Raw genomic sequence first — 18,116 nt, forward strand, 5'->3', positions numbered from 1 at the left:
CTCACCTGTTAAGTCACTTACTCACTCAGGAGTTCAACCTTTGCAAGCCAAACTTCATTCATTCTACCGATAATCAACTCACTCACTCATCTGTTAAGTTAGTTCACTTACCACTCAGAAGTTCAACCCTTTGCAAGCCAAACTTCATTCATTCTACCGATAATCAACTCACTCACCTGTTAAGTCACTTACTCACTCAGGAGTTCAACCTCTACAATCCAAACTTCATTCATTCTACCGATAATCAACTCACTCACTCACCTGTTAAGTCAGTTCACTTACTCACTCAGAAGTTCAACCCTTTGCAAGCCAAACTTCATTCATTCTACCGATAATCAACTCACTCACCTGTTAAGTCACTTACTCACTCAGGAGTTCAACCTCTGCAAGCCAAACTTCATTCATTCTACCGATAATCAACTCACTCACCTGTTAAGTTAGTTCACTTACTCACTCAGGAGTTCAACCTTTGCAAGCCAAACTTCATTCATTCTACCGATAATCAACTAACTCACTAACTCACCTGTTAAGTCACATACTCACTCAGGAGTTCAACCTTTGCAAGCCAAACTTCATTCATTCTACCGATAATCAACTCACTCACTCACCTGTTAAGTCACTTACTCACTCAGGAGTTCAACCTTTGCAAGCCAAACTTCATTCATTCTACCGATAATCAACTCACTCACTCACCTGTTAAGTCACTTACTTACTCACTCAGGAGTTCAACCTTTGCAAGCCACACTTCATTCATTCTACCGATAATCAACTCACTCACTCACCTGTTAAGTCACTTACTCAGGATTTCAACCTCTGCAAGCCAAACTTCATTCATTCTACCGATAATCCATCATCAGGTGTGAAATCCACAGCAAGAACATTTGAAAATTTGAAATTTTCTTGCTGGGGATTTCACACCTGAAGATGATTGCTTGTGTTGCAGTCCAAACGTCGTACCCGTACCCTACCCGTACCCAGCCGGGTACGGGTAGGGTACGGGTACGGCCGGGTACGGGTACCCGTTTGCGACCCTGGTGCGGCCGGGTACAGGTACGGAATCAAAACACGTTTGCGACCTCTGACAAATGGTGAAAAGCCCGCAGCCATCATCATCAGCGTGCTGCTGTTACAATCTCCCAATGGTTTTAGACGATGTGGCAACTCTCGCTCACACACTGGTGATGTCTTAGCGGCCAAGTGGCATCCTCGCTCCCCCCCACCCCCTCCTCTAAAAATGAGTGAAGATCACCACCCCCTGATCATGCTTGTGTTGCAGTCGAAACGTCGTGAGAATTTTATTGTTTAGTATTTTTATTATTTTATTATTTCCCTACTAACGTGACTTGATTTCACACCTGATGATGATTGCTTGTGTTGCAGTCGAAACGTCGTGAGAATTTTAGTGTTTTGTATTTTTATTATTTCCCTTCTACGTGACTTTACCGAAAGAACACGTTTAACTTCTTTCGCACCGTACGTAGCCAACCGCGCTAATCAGAGATGCCGGGGAAGGACAACAAACTAAACACGCAGAAAATGGTTCTAAAGAAATTCGTTTTCAATGTAGATGATTTAAAGGAACGCTCCAGACGGCCATCTGAAAGTGCGCAATGCAGTGAGCGCATCTTGCAGAGAGAGAGACTCAGTCTGGCTCTATGAATGTCAAATATTTACACTGAACCTCTCATTATGCTAAGGGTGCCTGAGTCTGGTTGTATGAGTCTGTCTGGGTCTATGAACGGAACGCTAAACGAGCCTCAGTCTGGCTCCGTGAGCCTCAGACTGGCTCCGTGAGCCTCAGTCTGGCTCTATGAACGGAACGCTTAAGCGAGCCCAAGTCTGGTTCTCAAGGCCTCAGTCTGGCTCCACGAGCCTCAGTCTGGCTCTATGAACGTCAGATATTAACACTGAACCCAAGAACGTTAAACGAGCCTCAGTCTGGCTCCGTGAGCCTCAGTCTGGCTCCGTGAGCCTCAGACCGGCTCTATGAACGTCAGGCATTTACACTGAACTCTAAGAATGCTAATGGAGCCTTAGGCTGGCTCTATGAGCCCGGGGCATCGCCCGTATTTGAGGTCAGATCCGGCTAAATCCAACATCACCGGCAGTGCACACAAGCAGGTAAACCACAATCACCACCATCGACATCACCACAATTAACATCACCACAATCACCATCAACATTACCACCATCAACATCATCATCAACATCACCATCAACATCATCATCAACATCACCACCGACATCACCACAATCACCATCAACACCAAGTCACCAACATCGTCACCACAAGCATCATCACCACCATTAACATCATCACCATCACCACAATCACCATCGACACCATCACCACAATCGCCATGGCTATCTGCGTGATGAGTCTATGGCTCTCTGCGTGATGAGTCTGTGGCTCTCTGTGTGATGAGTCTATGGCTCTCTGCGTGATGAGTCTATGGCTCTCTGTGTGATGAGTCTATGGCTCTCTGCGTGATGAGTCTATGGCTCTCTGCGTGATGAGTCTGTGGCTCTCTGTGTGATGAGTCTATGGCTCTCTGCGTGATGAGTCTATGGCTCTCTGTGTGATGAGTCTGGGTGGGGAGGGTGGGGAGGGTCTGGGTGGGGAGGGTGGGGAGGGGCTGGGTGGAGGGTGGGAGGGGTGGGGCTGGGTGGAGAGGGGAAGGTGGGGAGGGGCTGGGTGGGGAGAGTGGGGCTGGGTGGGAGGGTGGGGCTGGGTGGGGAGGGGCTGGTCACCCCGTGGTGCCCTTATAAAACTCAACGTTTCACCTACTCACGCCGGCTTGTGCCCGCCCTCACAGTCGGCCAGATTTGCGGAATACACCACGCCGCCGTTGACCCTGCAGGCCATTGACCGAGCAACCCGACGTTCCTACCAGCTCCCTCCGCAGGACAATGTGTTTAATGTCAGAGAGAGAGTGCTGTGGGGGAGCGGTGGCACATCGGTTAGCGACGCTGCGTCTATGAGCCCGGCCACCCAAGATTCGATCCCCTCCCCTCCCTTCTCTCTCCCGCTCACGGCCACCATCAGTGGCGATTCTCTCAACCGAAGTATCCCAGCCTGACGTCAACTTAAATCGTAGCAAACGCCTCCATTCACCGGCGCGGTGAGGTATGGTCAAACGAGTATCCAACTCTCCCCCCAACCCCCCCACACACACAAAGCAAGACTTTAAATCCAGCAGTGGCTTGATAATGACCTCTGATGACGATTTGATTTTATAACAAAAATATTTTTTAGGGTTTTGCGTGGGGGAGCGGTGGCGCATCGGTTAGCGACGCTGCGTCTACGAGCCCGGCCACACACACGGATTCGATTGGACCCCCTTCCACCCACCACCACCACCGTCTCTCTCTCTCCCGCTCACGGCCACCATCAGTGGCGAATCTGGCCACAGCACCGCCGTCAAAAACACTGAAATCACATTGACCAGAGTGGTGAAGTATGGACAATCGACTACCCCCACCACCCATCCCATCCCATCCATACACACGCACGAAGCGTTGAAAGCAAAAACCTCTCCACCCAATGCGTTGCTAATTAACAACAACTCCCGATTAATTCATAAAATTGTGTAATTTTTACGATTTTAATAATTTAATAGGCGGCGATGACGTCACCGCCCGCCCATTCAACCCGTCAATAAAGGCAATTCACGCCGCATTGATTCGACGATTGCCGCGTTAAGATCTTATTGTTTGTGTTTAACTCCTTTTGATTCGTTAACGGTGCAAAAATGTTAATTTTTAGGTGAATTTGAGGATTTTTTAATCTTCTAATTCTTAAGCTCTTACCTCGGAACCCCCAGGGTCAGCTGATCGCACACGCGCGGGGGATTCTGGGTGCGGTGGAATCGACTGTCGCGGTAATCGAAACGAATCGACTTCGATTCCATTTTTCTATTGAAATCGCACACGCACCCAACGATTCTCGCTGACGGTAAGAGAATCGATTAGTTGCGTTGCTTAACGTTAGAGGAATCGATCGCGACTAAGTCACGCCCGATCTGGAATCGACTTCTCAGCTGATTGCGGTGAATTCGAGAAGCGATTCCTGACGCTAAGTCAACTGAATCGATTCCACTGTTGACTGCGGTGCAACTAATACGGAATCGATCCGGTCACCGTTATAGAGAATCGATTTTGCGTTAATATGTTTATACAAAGTTATATACGCAAATAAATCTAAATCTAGTCCACATCTGCGTGATCAATAAATATTCTGATGCAAAATGGATTCAACTCTCGGATCGTAATAATCGAATCGACTCCATGCTAGACCGGAATCGATACCAATAATCGATTCCAAATTTTTTTCGGTTCACCGCAGCGCGGGTGGCGAGTCACGTGAAGCAATCGGTGACGTCATCGATGACGTCACACGCCACAAGCCCTCCCCCCCTCTCTTATGAATATGCTAATTACCTCCAGCCCCCACCCCCTGCACCCCCCCCTTCCCCCCCCCTGCACCCCCCTGCACCCCCCCTTCCCCCCCCCCTGCACCCCCCTGCACCCCCCCCTTCCCCCCCCCTGCACCCCCCAAACCCCCCCCTTCCCCCCCCCTGCACCCCCCCTTCCCCCCCCCTGCACCCCCTGCACCCCCCCTTCCCCCCCCCCTGCACCCCCCTGCACCCCCCTCCCCTTCCCCCCCCCTGCACCCCCCTGCACCCCCCCTTCCCCCCCCCCTGCACCCCCCTGCACCCCTCCCTTCCCCCCCCCCTGCACCCCCCAAACCCCCCCTTCCCCCCCCCCTGCACCCCCCCTTCCCCCCCCCCTGCACCCCCCCCCCCCCCCGTGCCTAAAACACATTCCTGCGGAGGGAGCTGGTAGGAACGTCGGGTTGCTCGCTCAATGGCCTGCAGGGTCAACGGCGGCGTGGTGTATTCCGCAAATATGGCCGACTGTGAGGGCGGGCACAAGCCGGCGTGAGTAGGTTACACGTTGAGTTTTATAAGGGCACCACGGGGTGACCAGCCCCTCCCCACCCAGCCCAACCCCTCCCACCCCCCACCCAGCCCCTCCCCACTCTCCCCACCCAGCCCCTCCCCACCCTCCCCACCCAGCCCCTCCCCACCCTCCCCACCCAGCCCTTCCCCACCCAGCCCCTCCTACTGGCAAATGAGGTTCCAATAGTGTAAATGCTTAACCCCGAGCTCTCATACTCTGATAGTGCATTGTCTTTGAGTTGTGCGCCTTTTGGCGTCATCTGGTCCAACCCATGTGAGACTAGGCTCTAAGGAAAGCTGTCTCGGGTGTGGACCAATCAATTTCAAGGACAGTGCATATATTATCAGAGTTGTGTGTTTTTGTTTGCATTCCGACCGCAGGTATTGTGGTCGATGCAAACATGACTCCTTGTAAAAAAAGCTGTCAGTTTTGTTGCCAGATAAAAGGGTAAACATTTTTTAAAATCATATTTTGCTACCGGCAAAGGAGGTTCCAATGGTGTGAATTCTTGCCCCTGTGCGGGTCCGTGGGGGTCTCTCTCCAGCCACACATCAACATCAGCAGCATCATCACACAACGCGAGGTTATTACAACGGTATTAATTTAATTACACTTTGCAACAACGACAACAACATTTTGTTTACGGATGTGATCGACAGGACGAGGCTTAACCATTCAAAAAAAGAAACATTCAGCACCGACACAAAGCTAAAGACAAAGCCCCCCCCCCCACCCCCGTGTAGCCTCAACAGACTGTTAGGGCAAGTGCTGTTAGCGAGTAGCAGCGCCTATGAAGGCCGGCACGGACACACGAGGGGGTGGGTGGCCAGCACCACGCCGCACTAAGTACTCACTTGAGGCTGAGTTGACCTAGGGGAGGCCCAAGACCTATTCAGATAATCATCACTGGTGCTGGTGACCATGGGCAGGAATCGGCACGGACACACGAGGTGGGGTGGGTGTGTGCCTGGGTACGGGTAGGGTACGGGTATCGGGTACCCGGTTGCGACCTCTGGGATGAAGCCATGTTGCAGGCGCGAGTGGGTTGATTCTAGGAACTTGAATTGTGAGAAGAGACAAGACGTTGGGAAATGAGTGACAAACGGTGACTCACCAGTGACTCACGACCTACCCGTACCCGTACCCGGCCGCACCAGGGTCGCAAACGGCTACCCGTACCCGGCCGGGTAGCCGAGTAGCCGGGTATCGGGTAGGGTATGGGTATCGGGTAGGGTACGGGTATCGGGTAGGGTACGGGTATCGGGTACCCGGTTGCGACCTCTGCTACATACCGCCGGCCATCGGTGAGGGGCCGTTGTTGAGCGGCCGCCTTGCGGTGTGGATCACGTGACGATGTAGATGATGGGGGTGACGATGGTGATGATGGTCATCGCTGCCCTCCTCGGCCGAGTCTCAAGACCCGCTGGCCAGGAGGCTCGTGCCACACACGGAAGGGTCACGTCACATTGCTGGGATGTTTGGCCGTGAATTGCATTTCCATTCATGGAGTGGTTGTGGGTCTCTGTGAGAGTCTATGGGTCTCTGTGTGATGAGTATATGTTTCTCTGTGTGGGTCTATGGGTGTCTCTGTGAGTTTATGGATATCTGTGTGAGTCCGTTGGTCTCTGTGTGAATCTTTGGGCCTCTGTGTATCGCTAGAGGTCCCTGTGTGAATCTATGGGTCCCTGTGTGAATCTATGGGTATCTCTGTGACTCTATGGGTCTCTGTGTGAGTCTATGGGTCTCTGTGTGAGTCTATGGGTCTCTGTGTGAGTCTATGGGTGTCTGTGTGAGTCTCTAGGTCTCTGTGTGATGAGTATATGTGTCTCTGTTTGAGTCTGTGGGTCTCTGTGTATCGCTAGAGGTCCCTGTGTGAATCTATGGGTCTCTGTGTGAGTCTATGGGTCTCTTTGTGAGCACACGTGTCTCTGTGTGGGTCTATGGGTGTCTGTGTGAGTCTATGGGTCTCTGTGTGATTAATCTATGGGTCTCTGTGTACCGCTAGAGGTCTCTGTGACTCTGTGAGTCTCTGTGTGAGTCTATGGGTCTCTTTGTGAGCACATGTGTCTCTGTGTGGGTCTATGGGTGTCTGTGTGAGCCTACGGGTCTCTGTGTGAGTCTATGGGTCTCTGTGTGAGTCTATGGGTCTCTGTGTGAGCACACGTGTCTCTGTGTGGGTCTACGGGTGTCTGTGTGAGCCTACGGGTTAATGTAACTCTATTGGTCTATGAGCGTCAGCGGGCTCTCTCGCCTGGTTAAATAAAGCACATCAATCACGAGGCAGTGAATCTCGATTCACTCTCTGACATGGTTAAATAAAACAAAAAAGGTCAATTATTATTATTTACTTACAAGAGACGTTGAGTACTCAACGGGCGCTCACGTGGTTAAATAAAGGACTTTACACACATTAACCGAAACACAAGACTACATAACTCACCGCGTGTGTCACCATTAGGGTAAGAGAGACCTCATAAATGTTTGGCGACCACTTCGAATGACTGAGTCACAACAACCCCACACGGCTGTCACGGAACAAACGTCAAAAAATTCCCCGCATATACTCTTAAACGCGCAACGCCAATTCTAAACGTGGAGGGGAGAAAGATCCACGCGACCACCACGGGGAGAAATAAATGAGAGAGACACTGCAAATTCGAAATATACAGACCAGGCGTCAGGGTCGGGATCGAACCCACGACTTTTTGTATACCGGGCGAGGTAGTTAACATCTAGATTTGAAGCTTTCGTGACTGCAAGGATTCATACTCTTAGTTCTTTCGGTAAAGTCACGTAGGTAAAAAAATTAAATAAAAATTATTGTGATTTTATTGTTTTATTTTTATTAATTTTAATTTCATTTTTTACCTACGTGACTTTACCGAAAGAACTAAGAGTATAGTTAACATCTCCCAGCCACCAAGGCGCCCAGCCAACATCTCCATTTAACTTTTATTAATTGAAATTTTTTACCTACGTGACTTTACCGAAAAAAAACCGAAGAATATGAATCCTTGCAGTCACGAAAGCTTCAAATCTAGAAACATCTCCAGGCTCACCAATGGAACCTCATTTGCCAGTAAAAAATATGATAATTGTTTTTTTACCCTTCTATCTGGCAACAAAACTGACACCTTTTTTACAAGGAGTCATGTTTGCATAGACCACAATACCTGCAGCCATAATGCAAACAAAAAACATAACTCTGATAATATACGCCTTTTGGCGTCATCTGGTCCAACCCATGTGAGACTAGGCTCTAAGGAAAGCTGTCTCGGGTGTGGACCAATTAACTTCAAGGACAGTGCATATATTATCAGAGTTATGTTTTTTGTTTGCATTATGACTGCAGGTATTGTGGTCTATGCAAACATGACTCCTTGTAAAAAAAGGTGTCAGTTTTGTTGCCAGATAGAAGGTAAAAAAACAATTATCATCTCCAGGCTCGTAGACAGGAGATGAAGGCAGTACAGCAAGTGGGATGATTGCCATCCGTACGGTGATTGAGCGTTTCTCACCCCCCCATGCACCATCTCACACGATGCGTTGTTGTCTGCGGGTCCTCCCAGTTTCCTCGTCAGTAAGGAACTCGCTCTTCCGATATCAGGAAGCCCCACGGGGATTTGCGGCACTTTTAGATCATCATCCAGATTGAAAACTCATTTAGAACCTTTCGATTTAAAGCTTCTTTCGTGACTGCAGGGATTCATCTTCTTGGTTCTTTCGGTAAAGTCACGTAGAAGGGAAATAATAAAATAATAAAAATAAAACATAATAAAATTTCGATTTAAAGCTTTCGTGACTGCAGGGATTCATCTTCTTGGTTCTTTCGGTAAAGTCACGTAGAAGGGAAATAATAAAAGAATAAAAATAAAACATAATAAAATACAATTCTCACGACGTTTCGGCCACAACGCAAGCAGCCGTCCTCAGGTGAAGAACAGGTCTGTCGGAAAGACAGCGTCTGAACGATGATGCGTTGTGGCCGAAACGTCGTGAGAATTATTTTATTATGTTTTTATTTTTATTATTTTATTATTTCCCTTCTACGTGACTTTACCGAAAGAACCAAGAAGATCATTTAGAACCGTTTCAGTTTTCTGCCCTTCCCTCCACACCTCCGATTACGTGGTCGGCTACGGACGGTGTGAAATAAGTGCAACGTACATACATTAGAAAGCCACAAGGAGCTTAGCACTTTAAAATCGTCAAGATTGACAAATTCATTTCTGTAGAACTGCTTCTTAAGGTCTTTGTAAGTTTGTCATCCTTACCCTCGCACCTCCGATTAGCACAGACGGTGCGAAAGAATTACAACGTGCGTACGTACACCCTTATCGAACCGAGTTGGCCGAACATCCAAACACAGGACCGCAGATCTTGGGTAAATCGTCCGCCGCCCGTGCTGTGGTGGCTGGGATCCGCTGGTCTCCCACGTGGTAGAAAGTGCGTGGCGCGTTCCACATTCCCTCCACGGCGTTTTAAATCTGCACCTTTTCCTCTTTTGAAAATACAAAAACAATCAAATCGGCTGATTTCATTTTCCGAGACCTATTTACCCTAACATTGACACACGCCCTGCTCGGCAAATGCTTACATTGCGCCGAGTCAGCGATTAATTGCTTACAATTTAAAAAAACGACGAACCACAATATACAGTGACGGTGATATTAAAAATAATAATACTCGATTAACCGTTACAAAAATAAAGATCATTTTAAACGCGCGCGTAGGTACCGATCCCAACACCGATCTCTCTCTGTCTCTCTAGACAGGAGTTGAATAAAACCGCGGCTTTCAAGGAAGAACAACCATGCGTATCGCAAAGACTCTACGGGAAAATTTCGATTTAAAGCTTCTTTCGTGACTGCAGGGATTCATCTTCTTGGTTCTTTCGGGAAAGTCACGTAGAATGGAAATAATAAAAATAAAACTTCATAAAATACAATTCTCACGACGTTTCGGCCACAACGCAAGCAGCCGTGAACAGGTCTGTCGAGAAGACAGAGTCTGAATGACACACCCCAGGCTTGGAGCGTCTATTTAAGCTGGGTTGGAGGGGGGAAGAGCGCCTTGACAAAATAATTTTCATATCAAGAGGAATTTAGCATATTATGGGAAATAATTGATTGTTTAATTTTTATTATTTTATTATTTACATTCTACGTGACTTCACCGAAAGAACCAAGAAGATGACTCTACGGGAAGTTGACCGGCACTCCCACGTTACGAGCAGATGGGGGGCTCACTCGTTGACCCCGCGGATCAACGTGCTCCGGTTCACTCCAATAGCAACACGAGATTTCCATTCGTATCGGAGCGACTCTACGGGAGTCGGCCGATAGCAACGCCACTCCACGCGATGAAGTCTTGTCTCTGAACGGGACGGTGACCTTTTTGCCTTCGCCAAGTGTACGGAAATAGCAATGATTTTTTTTCCGACTTTGTTGAAAAGCGCGACCTTTATCGAACACTGCCGCATTGTCGGATGATCCCAGTAGCAAAAGTAACTACATAATGCCACGGGCCCAGCAATTTCAAGGGCCCGCGCGCTAAATGGTTTCAATCTTAATTTTGGAGCTTTCGTGACTGCAGGAATTATTCTTTGGTTCTTTCGGTAAAGTCACGTATAAAGAAAAAATAATAAATTAAACAATAGCATACGACGTTCCTGATGATGATTGCTTGTGTTGCAATCGAAACGTCGTAGTATGCCAGTATTTAATTTATTATTTTATCTTTATACGTGACTTTACCGAAAGAACCAAAGAATAAATGCTTTCAAGCTATCAATTCGGGTTCAGTGATTCTGCACTTGCGAGGCTTCATCCGGCACTGTCTTAATCCCGGGAGGTCGGCTGTGTTGTATATGTCGGGTTATGAAATTTGGATAAAAATAAAAAAAATTAATACAAAATAGGAAGAATGCTCAAATCGTGGAAATTATGCTAATGTATGTAAATTTCTGCATAAATTATAACCACGGAGATAATCGTATTAATTTACGCGAATGCTTGCGATTATGTTAATGTGTGCGGTTATGATAATTAGGCTTCGCTTCGTTATCCAGAGTTGTATCACGCAATTTGGTCTCGTTGGGAGACGTTGCGCCGACCGGCCACTGACTGCTGAGGTCACGGGTTCAATCCCTGCATCTTGGGGGGGAGGGCATCTTTCTGAAGGAGGGGGGAGGAAAGTGGGATTGTAATGACCGTGTCAGAGGAATGTTTGGAGAAGCAAAGTTTGAGCGGCCGTGCACTTTTGAACGGTAAACCACGTGAACTGAAATTGAAACGGACGGACCGCTGCAAACTCTGGTTCGAAACGTCTTTTTTGTTTCTTCTTCACACAATCAAGTTCGTTGTTGTTGTTGTTTTAAAGGAAAAACAACAAATAGTACGAGAAACGAACAATTACACGGTTTAAACGTAAAAAAAAACATTATTACATTGTACAGTTTCAAATTTCATAGTATAAAATAGCTCTCTCGCTCGCACGGCAGAAATTTAAACACGTGCCAGGCACCCGCTTGCGTACAAATAGAAAACGATTAAAAAACAAACGCACACACACCGGAACAATTATATGTACAATTGGCCTAAATTTAAGTGATAGGTCAAAGTTCAAGGGTTATAGGTATGAATGGCGAGCGAGTTTGTCTATAGATATGTAAGTACTGCGACTCTACCGGTCTAACGGACCGAAATGCCTTGTCTCTCTATCCCGTCGTAAGAAAAGCCTGAGTTTGTTCCTTTTACCCAAAAAAGAAATGTCCCTTTACCCTCGATGGCCACAGATGCTGAGCTTTTTTTCCGTACCCAAGATGGCTGCTTGCAAAACACTTCCTTACCCAAGATGGCCACCAGATGCTAAGCTTTTTTTCCCTTAATCAAGATGGTCACCAGATGTTGAGCTTTTTTCCCTTACCAAAGATGGCCACCAGATTTAGCCTTTTTTTCCCTTGCCCAAGATGGCCACCAGATTGAGCCTTTTTTTCCCTTGCCCAAGATGGCCACCAGATTGAGCCTTTTTTCCTTACCCAAGATGGCCACAAACGCCAAGCCTTTTCCCCTTACCAGATACTGAGCCTTTTTTTCCTTGCCCAAGATGGCTGCTCATAAAAACGTCCTTACCCAAGAGTGCCACCAGATGCTGACTGCCTCGTCTCTCTCCCGTCGTAATAAAAGCCTTAGTTTGTCCCACAGATGCTGAGCCTTTTTTCTGTACCCAAGATGGCTGCTTGTAACACACTTCCTTACCCAAGATGGCCACCAGATGCTGAGCTTTTTTCCCTTACCAAAGATGGCCACCAGATGTTGAGCCTCTTTTCCTGACCCAAGTTGGTTGCTCGCAAAAACTCTTACTTGCCCAAGATGGCCACCAGATTGAGCCTTTTTTCCCTTACCTAAGATGGCCACCAGATACTGAGCCTTTTTCCTTGCCCAAGATGGCTGCTCATAAAAAAACTGTCCTTACCCAAGAGTGCCACCAGATGCTGACTTCCCCCCCCCCCCCCCTAACTAAACATGGCCTCCAGATACTGAGCCCCCCCCCCACCCACGTACCCAAGATGGCTTGCTCATTACATATTCTTACCCAAGTTGGCAGGGCAGATGCCGAGACGTTTTCCCTCACCCAAGATGGCTGCTCATTGCAACTGCCTTGCCCAAGATGGCCGCCACGAAAGCTGAGCCTTTCCCCTTACCCAGTATGGCTGCTCTATGTAACTGGCTTACCCACCACAATGGTTGAAGATAACCGAGACTTATACGATATGGCAGCCTTCTGCAACTGCCATTCCCTTACCCGAAGATGGCTAAATGTAGAGTAAACTAGTGGCATTTCCTTGCCTAATATGGCCACCCTTATAAGCCATCACAGGTAGGAGGAGGAGGAAACATGTGTTCCGTCTGAAAAATGTTTGCGGGAAATAAAGTGTGCATTAACGGGTGAGAACGCGCGGTTTAGCATCTCAAGCGAAGGACTTTTAAAGCAAAGAAGAACAGCCCCGCCCATCGCAATCCGGCACTTTCCATTAACCAAGATGGCCACGCTTTTGTAGGGTGAAACCGTTTGCCTCGCCTAGAACGGAGGAGGGCGGCAGTGACAGAGAAGGCCCCCGTCACAAGGGCTTCCACCTGGTCCTGGCGTTCTAATAGATCATTGTCCTCTTGTTGAGTAAGGAAGCAGCTGCTGTCCTGGGGGAAATCCGTCAGTCTTCCAGGGGGTGGTTGAGTGAATTGGTAAGCTGACGAGTGAGTGGGTGGATGTATGGATGAGTTGGTGGCTGGGTAAGTGGGTTACAATGAGCGAACAGGTGAATGAAGTAGGTGACTTGGTGGATGAGTGAGCGGGTGGGTGATTTAGTGACTGGATGAGTGAGTGGGTGAATAATCGAGCTAGCGAGCGAGTGGGTTTGCCACCCATCATGGCCTTTCCAGGGACTTCGTTTTGTTGAGCCGGGCAGCTGAGGTCCTGGGAAGATCTTTCAGTCTTCCTGGGACATTCAAAGTCCCGGTGTTTTTTTTTTCTCAGTTGCTTCATAACAAGAACAATAATCCGCATTCACATGTAGTGCTGTTTTCCCCTCTTCCGCTATTGTGAGATATTCCTCTTCTCCATCTTCCCATGATATGTACCCGGGTTTTTTTTTTGTGTACCTCAGAAGCGGCAACAACCCTGCTCCAATCCGATAAGGAAAAACGGCCTTAAATGACTGCCAGCGGTATTAAATGGCCACGGGAAATAAACAAAATGGCCGGCATCGGTGCTAATGGCCGCCAGCGGTACCAAAATGGCCGTCAGGTTTGCTAAAATTCTGCCGCTTAAAAACAGGAATTAAAAAGAATAGGCCATCGCGGCACAAACCCGAGAAAACGTCGCCACAAGGCGAAGGCAACGTTTGAAGCAATCCTGCTGGAGTGCGCGCGACTGCGAATGCATCTTCGGCCTTCAGATATCGGAAGACAACAAACCTACTGTGGCCGCCAAACAGCGCTAATACGGCCGCCGTTTTTACTATAATGTAAAAAATAAAAGTGGCCACCAGCGGTGCTAAAAAAAACGGGTTCCCGCGGTACAAAAAATGGCCACCAGTGGGTACAAAGATGGCCCTTTGGGAGGTTTCTGTACGAGAGAGACACCTGGGGCTTTCGCGGGATCACTGTTGCTGGTGCTGCTGATGCTGCTGCTGCTGTTGTTGTTGTTGATGTTGCTGCTGCTGCTGTTCGGCCTCCTCCTGTAGCAGCGGGGGCCTGTGCCCAGGCGAGGGGGAGGATGAGGCCTGCGTCGCTAGGCCCGAGTCGCAGGACACACCGCCCCTCCTCTCGCCGTCGCTGTCCGCGGTTGGGAGGCCGTCGCCTGCAGGGAAGAGTTGGGAACAAGTATAACCCGTAAAAACAAAGTTTTTCACTATAAATCCTTTATATGCGTGGCGGCTAGAGTCCTCTCGTCCTCTGGCTTGAGATGGCTGCCACCTATGGGTCAGATGATTGCATTGCACCATTAAGCAATTGGTAATTAAATATAATATTTTTGTCCTAAAAAGTGTAACATTTTGGAAAAAACAATTTCACGAACATTAATTGTCACGCACAACGAGTCTGTGTGGAAAATGTCAGCTCGATTGGATCACGGGAAGTGGGTTAAAAAACGACCGAAAGATTTGCACGGTCAGAAACAAGCAAGCGAACTTAATATAAAGAATTTTAAAAGAGGAGTTCAGGGCGCCGTGGTGGCTAGGAGATGTTAACTCTCTCGCCTGGTACACAGGAGGTCGTGGGTTTGATGCCTACCCTGGCCTGTATATTTGGAGTTTGCGGTGTCTCTCTCCCCATGGTGGTCGCATGGATTTTTCTCCGGGTCCTCTGGGTTTTCCCCTCCACATTTAGAAACATGCATGTACAGTATTTGGCTGATATAAATTTCTATGTGTACCTGGGGAGGCTGAATGCACCGTGCCACCTCTAGGTAGGCTCAGCCTCAAACGCTCACTCACCTGGCTCTGTGTCTGTGTCCCCTAACGAGTCGATGGTTGGGTCTGCGGAGCTCCGTGATGGGGCCCTCTGCTCCTCCGTCGTGGGGATCTCCTGTGTACATGTACACACACACACACGTGTACATATACACACGCGCGCGGGTGTAGATACAAAGACAAAGATCCCCCGTATAGCCTTAACAGACTGTAGGGGCAAGTGCTGTTAGCGAGCACCTATGAAGGCCGGAATGGTACACGAGGGGGTGGGTGGCCAGCACCACGCCCGACCGCCTTTGTTTCCCCAGTGGCGATGTTTACACACCGCACCGGGTACTCATTTTAGGCTGAGTCGACCTAGGGGAGGCCCGGGACCAGTTCAGATAATCGTCACTGGTGTTGGCCATGAACGGGAATCGAACCCGGGTCGCCGGGTTCATAGCGCAGCGTAGCGCTAACCACTACACCACCGCTCCCCACACACACGTGCACACACAACGACAGACACACACTCAAACACACCCAACCGCTTAATGGCCAACCCATCCAATCGTTCACCCACCCACTCGCTCACCCACCCACTCGCTCACCACCAACTCACCCAATCACCGACTCAATCACCCACCTACTCACTTGCGCACTGAGTCATTCACGGGTTCACCCACTCACTCAATCACTGACCCTACCTCACCTACTCACCCACCCACCCCATTCACTCACTCACCCACTCACTCACCCACCCACTCACTCACTCACCACCAACTCACCCAATCGCTGACTCAATCACCCACCAAACTCACGCACCTACCCACCCACACAGTCACTCACCCACCCACCCAATCACTCACAGAATCACCCACCCATTCACCCACCCACCCACTCGCTCACCCACCCACTCACTCACTCACCCACTCACTCACCTACCCACCCACTGACTAACCCACCCAATCACTTACTCAATCACCCACCAAACTCACGCACCTACCCACCCACACAGTCACTCACTCACCCACCCAATCACTCACGGAATCACCCACCCATTCACCCACCCACTCGCTCACCCACCCACCCACTCACTCACCACCAACTCACCCAATCACTGACTCAATCACCCACCCACTCACTCAATCACTGACCCTAACTCACCTACTCACCCACCCCATTCACTCACCCACTCACTCACCTACCCACCCACCGACGAACCCACCCAATCACTTACTCAATCACCCACCAAACTCACGCACTTACCCACCCACACACAGTCACTCACTCACCCACCCAATCACCCACCCACCCAATCACTCACGGAATCACCCACCCATTCACCTATCCACTCGCTCACCCACCCACCCAATCACTCACGGAATCACCCACCCATTCACCCACCCACTCGCTCACCCACCCACCCAATCACTCACGGAATCACCCACCCATTCACCCACCCACCCACTCGCTCACCCACCCACACAGTCACTCACCCACCCACCCAGTCACGCACTCACCCACCCAATCACCCACCCAATCACTCGCGGAATCACCCACCCATTCACCTACCCACTCGCTCACCCACCCACCCAATCACTCACGGAATCACCCACCCATTCACCCACCCACCCACTCATTCACCCACCCATTCACTCACCCACCCAATCACCCACCCATTCACTCACGGAATCACCCACCCATTCACCCACCCACCCACTCACTCACCCACCCATTCACTCACCCACCCAATCACCCACCCATTCACTCACGGAATCACCCACCCATTCACCCACCCACCCACTCACTCACCCACCCATTCACTCACCCACCCAATCACCCACCCATTCACTCACGGAATCACCCACCCATTCACCCACCCACCCACTCACTCACCCACCCATTCACTCACCCACCCAATCACCCACCCATTCACTCACGGAATCACCCACCCATTCACCCACCCACCCACTCACTCACCCACCCATTCACTCACCCACTCGCTCACCCACCCATTCACTCACCCACCCAGTCACCCACCCGCCCATTCACCCACCCATTCACCCACCCACTCGCTCACCCACCCAGTCACTCACCCACCCAATCACCCACCCATTCACCCACCCACTCGCTCACCCACCCATTCGCTCACCCACCCATTCAATCACCCACTCGCTCACCCACCCAGTCACTCACCCACCCAATCACCCACCCATTCACCCACCCACCCAATCACCCACCCAGTCACCCACCCACTCGCTCACCCACCCAGTCACTCACCCACCCAATCACCCACCCATTCACTCACCCACCCAATCACCCACCCATTCACCCACCCACTCGCTCACCCACCCAGTCACTCACCCACCCAATCACCCACCCATTCACTCACCCACCCATTCACCCACCCATTCACCCACCCATTCACCCACCCAGTCACTCACCCACCCAATCACCCACCCAGTCACTCACCCACCCAATCACCCACCCGCTCACCCACCCGCTCACCCACCCACTCGTTACCTCCTCCTCGTCCTCCTCCTCCTCCTCGTCGTTTGTTCTTCGAGAGTTGAGAGGTGAAGTCTCGTGTGACCCTTGACCTCCGACCCCGTTGGCCAGGCTGCGCGGAGCCCTCCCCGTCGGCCTAGAGGCGACAGAGATGGGCGCGGGTCAGAGGTCGCAAACGGGTTTTGATTCCTTACCCCTCGTACCCGTACCCGGCCGCACCAGGGTCGCAAATGGGTACCCGTTTCCTACCCGTACCCTACCCGAAATGAGTGACAAACGGTGACTCACCAGTGACTCACGGCCTACCCGTACCCGTACCCGGCCGCACCAGGGTCGCAAACGGCTACCCGTACCCGTACCCGGCCGAGATGACTGGCTGATGCACCACCTGTGCCCCCTACTGTGCCAATTCGCTGCGATTTAGCCACCCGGGGCTCCGCTCGTTGTTGTGAGCGTCACTCCTCCGCCCTCCGTTGTTGTTGGAGGGCGACTGCCTCCAACTGCCCAGTAGCGTCCTTCACGAGCCTCCTCCACAGAGGTCGATCTTGACACCGCTGGTACCGGTTCTTGGCAAATCCCCACTCACACACTCACTCACACACTCACTCACACACTCACACACTCACTCACACACTCACTCACACACTCACTCACATACTCACACACTCATTCACACACTCACTCACACAC

At 50.2% G+C, this 18,116-nt stretch overlaps 1 protein-coding gene across 1 annotated transcript in view; it reads right to left on the reverse strand.

The window, feature by feature from the left end:
• Positions 1–13,156: 13,156 nt before the first annotated feature.
• LOC133358587 (mucin-19-like) overlaps positions 13,157–18,116 on the reverse strand; it is a 33,706-nt gene continuing 28,746 nt past the window's right edge. The window contains exons 19-21 of the mRNA XM_061576954.1: positions 17,442–17,562; positions 14,961–15,051; positions 13,157–14,323 (exon numbers count right to left, since the gene is read on the reverse strand). Coding sequence (XP_061432938.1) covers positions 14,124–14,323; positions 14,961–15,051; positions 17,442–17,562 — 412 coding nt within the window. The 3' untranslated portion in view covers positions 13,157–14,123. The remainder of the gene's footprint in view (positions 14,324–14,960; positions 15,052–17,441; positions 17,563–18,116) is intronic.

This window comes from Lethenteron reissneri, chromosome 62 (assembly GCF_015708825.2).
Source record: "Lethenteron reissneri isolate LAM-NWPU_2019-01 chromosome 62, ASM1570882v1, whole genome shotgun sequence".
Lineage (NCBI taxonomy): Eukaryota > Metazoa > Chordata > Hyperoartia > Petromyzontiformes > Petromyzontidae > Lethenteron > Lethenteron reissneri.